The sequence below is a fragment of the Rutidosis leptorrhynchoides genome, chromosome 2 (genome assembly GCF_046630445.1).
Source record: "Rutidosis leptorrhynchoides isolate AG116_Rl617_1_P2 chromosome 2, CSIRO_AGI_Rlap_v1, whole genome shotgun sequence".
NCBI classification, from domain to species: domain Eukaryota; kingdom Viridiplantae; phylum Streptophyta; class Magnoliopsida; order Asterales; family Asteraceae; genus Rutidosis; species Rutidosis leptorrhynchoides.
Window position 1 is genome coordinate 46,821,361 of NC_092334.1, and position 3,608 is coordinate 46,824,968.

At 37.7% G+C, this 3,608-nt stretch overlaps 1 protein-coding gene across 1 annotated transcript; it reads right to left on the reverse strand.

Annotated features, from left to right (window-relative positions):
• Nucleotides 1–251: 251 nt before the first annotated feature.
• On the reverse strand, nucleotides 252–3,153 carry LOC139890821 (uncharacterized protein At5g49945-like). Its single transcript, XM_071873735.1, has 3 exons — nucleotides 2,152–3,153; nucleotides 1,078–1,281; nucleotides 252–809 (listed from the first exon to the last, which is right to left on the reverse strand). The coding sequence occupies exons 1-3, from the start codon at nucleotides 3,121–3,123 to the stop codon at nucleotides 579–581; spliced, it is 1,407 nt and encodes a 468-aa protein (XP_071729836.1). The 5' UTR covers nucleotides 3,124–3,153; the 3' UTR covers nucleotides 252–578.
• Nucleotides 3,154–3,608: the final 455 nt, after the last annotated feature.

Below are 3,608 nucleotides of genomic sequence, written 5' to 3' on the forward strand. Positions count from 1 at the left end.
GCAATCACATATAATTGAAGATTTTACCTGCAAATGAGTGAATACAGAATTGCAATTTTATTATTTTTATTTTTATTTTTATTTTGAAAAGCATATAGTGAGAATTTGTCCTTGTTATTGAGCTCTCCAGTTGCCCAAAATGTGAAGAACATAAAGTGAAACACAGATGTAACTAGGAAAGATATAAAGATGTAATGCAATAAACAATCTTCTCCTATTTTCTGTAAAAAGTGTCTTGTATAACAATGCCATTGCAGATAAACACTCAACTGCTTAATTTATGTATGACATCCTTTCTAATGAGTACTTAAAGTTTACAATAAACCAGTTTGAACTAGATAGAATACATAAAACTTTGGATACCAAGTGAACAGAACTTACTAACTGCAGAATCCGACAGAAAACCGAACTACAAACATATGGGAAACCAAAACGCCTGCCAAACTCCGTATATCAGACCACTAAAGTACGTAGATGTTAATTCGTGCAGTTTCTATCATGTCTCTAGGTAGAGGAACAATAAGAGAAACATACTAAAAACATGGAACTAACAAGTTGACCTGCATATATGAAGCATTTTAAGCACCGCGAGACATCTTAATTTTAGGCATTGCTTTCTTCAACTGACGGGCCCGTTCTTTTGCTTCTCTCTTGCGTAAAGCCTCGGCATTAAGCTTTGACTCGGCTTCTTCCATCATCTTTTTCTTCTCTGCCTTCTTTCTCTGAATGGTTTCTTGTCTTGCAGATTGAAGCTCCTTATACACTTCCTGTGCAAGTTTAGCTCTGGCTGCTTCGGGTTTTGATCGAGCCTGTGAAGTTCATGAATAGGTCAAATCAGGTTATGTTTCATCTCTAACGGGTCAAAAAGTAAACTACAAAACATTTGCCCAAAAAGAAACTAGTTAAATAGCCAAATAGGCTGAACAGGTCCGTCCAAACTGTGATTTTGAATGGGTCAAATTATTATTCACATTAACCTCACCCACACAATATTAACATATTATGACCCGTTGTTTTGACATATTACCCAACCTTCTGTCCGACTCACTCATTTTGCACCTGTAGAACAATATGTACCTGTGAACTGAGTTTGTATCGGCCAATGAAGTCGATGTAATAGGGTATTAGAGCCACGAGTCGTGTTAAGTCATCCATTTGGTCAACAGAAGGAAGCGCAAACTTAAATATCAGAATCTTCCGGTGATTACTTGGATGTTGATCAGAGAAGTGCATTGAGATGAACAACTTCCCATATTTCTCGAATGCTTTTTCACCAAAAACCTGCAGAGAGGAAACACAAAACGCATTGTTAAACAAAAGTAATGAATCTATAACATATATTTTGCATAAAAAGAAAATACTCTAATTGTATAAAAGATTTTGTAATATACACGACCTAACCGGATTAATCTGTGACCATTTCCATCCCTTCCCTAGCCACCACAAGATTTAGATTTGAAAATGAGACCTCTAGCAAGGATTTCAGGCCCCAAGTTCTATAACTCTAAATAACAACATTATTAATCTACCCTTGAGAATGGTTGAATTTGGTTATATCTTATCTAAGATGTTTCCATGTACATATGCTGCCTCATCGTTTGCCTTCGATACAGTTGCATGATCAGGAGGTAGTAAAAAATCATTCTTGAACCAAGTCTCTTTAGTGAAAAGGTTAATGAGATTGAATGCAATCCCTACCGAGTATAAATTGGTTTCTTGAAAACAAAATAATCCATGAGCTTTGTTTTCAGACAAGATTTCAATATTTTAATAAAGGATGATTTTACCTTTTAAAGCATTACAAAACAAATTAATAAAAGATACATCTTCTAACATCCACAAAATAAACTTATATAGCTTAGATAATCAAACTTATTCCGAAGCTCCCCTATTTGGTGGTAATTTAGATACCTTAACATATCAAAATTCAATTACAAACCCCAAATATATATATACGAGGTAAAGTTCACACCTTTTTGTGCCATTTACCAACTAACCATATGAACCTAATTATTCAGTATCACATAATCACTTTCGAGATACCACATCAAAGAACACCAAAAGAACAACTCAAAAAGATCAACTCAACAAAAACTAATCAAGCACAAAAGTAACATAATACAACTATTTGACACTGTCATAATCACCAACCTGATCAAGAACAGATTCATTGATCAAATCACCAGCCACTTCCTTCGATTCCGTAACAACACCTAACTCACTCGCAACCCATTTCCTATTACTCGGTGCAGCCATCAATGTCCCAAACCTCTGAAGATCCCTACATTCCTTATTCATACTCTTCACAACCTTCTTTTTAGCTAACGCAAACACCACATGATCCATAGCATCTTCATTCATATAAACTTCAAATGTCATCTCATCTTTACAAGGCACAATCATATTATACAGTTTAGCAATCAAATCATGCCTACTTTTCAACTCCATTGTTCCCAAAACTCGTTCGCAAAATCTACGCCCACTAGCGTGAAATTTAAACACATTTTGACCTTCTTTTAATAATAATGGTGAATCCTCACCTTCTCCCACGCCTAACAAACTGAAATTACGCTCGAAAATTGAATCGTTGGTTGCGAATTTAGCCGCCCAAGCTAAAGCTAGGGTTTCATTCTCTTTTTTACCTGTGAAAAAGTTAATCGCGAATATAATTAAAATCGATACGGATACTATCTCAATTGTATAGTTTCGGATACTCTTAGGAGCTGGAGCCGGTTTCGGCGAGATCGGATCCTGTTCTGAGCCGGCCGGTTCAGAATCTGAGGCCGGTTCATCAGTGGCGGGTTCGGGTACTGAATTGAAGCCCTCGAATTCATCCTCATCCCAAAAATCATCATGAAAAGAAGATGATTGTGAGATTGAGGGTTTAGTAGTGAGATCGGGCGAATTAGGGGTATCGGCGGAGGGTTTTGATAAAGTGGTGGCAGGTGGAGGAGAACGGCGAGGGAGATCGGAGATTGGAAAGTCGTCGGAGAGATCGAGCTCGTCGTCGGCATCGAAGCCTTCGAAGTGAGAATCGGCGGTGGCGGAGATGTGGTGGTGGAGGACGATGAGTGCGAAAATGACGAGAAGAGTAAGAGATGTAGAACGTCGTCGTTTCTCCATCGTGAATGTAATGGAGTTTATCGAGTGTGATTTTTTCCCAGTGTGCGAGTGTGAGGCGGAAGGATATATGACGTAAAAAAGGCGGATCGATCGCACGTGGTCTCTTTTTTTTTTTTGCCCAAAAAACATTAACTTTATAAAAAAAACGAAATCTTCATTAAAAAAAGAAGATTCGGAACCAAGATACAAACAAAGGCAACTAGGCCCATAAACACAACTAAATCCTAACCAAACAACATCCAATTTAACGAATTAAAAGACACAACGAACGATCAAACGAAAATAAATAAATTCAACAATGAAACGGGGACTCATGAACCTTTAACGCTTAGCCTTACGAGGCACCTTCCCGTGAACTTTCTTCGCCCTAGATCTCTTACTTACAAAAAGCTTTGGGAGCGTCCTCGAACCGATCAAATTACCTTCCACCCTAATACAACCTTCAAGTTCTTTTGCCACCTCCTCAAAAAAGCTAGTAGATGATG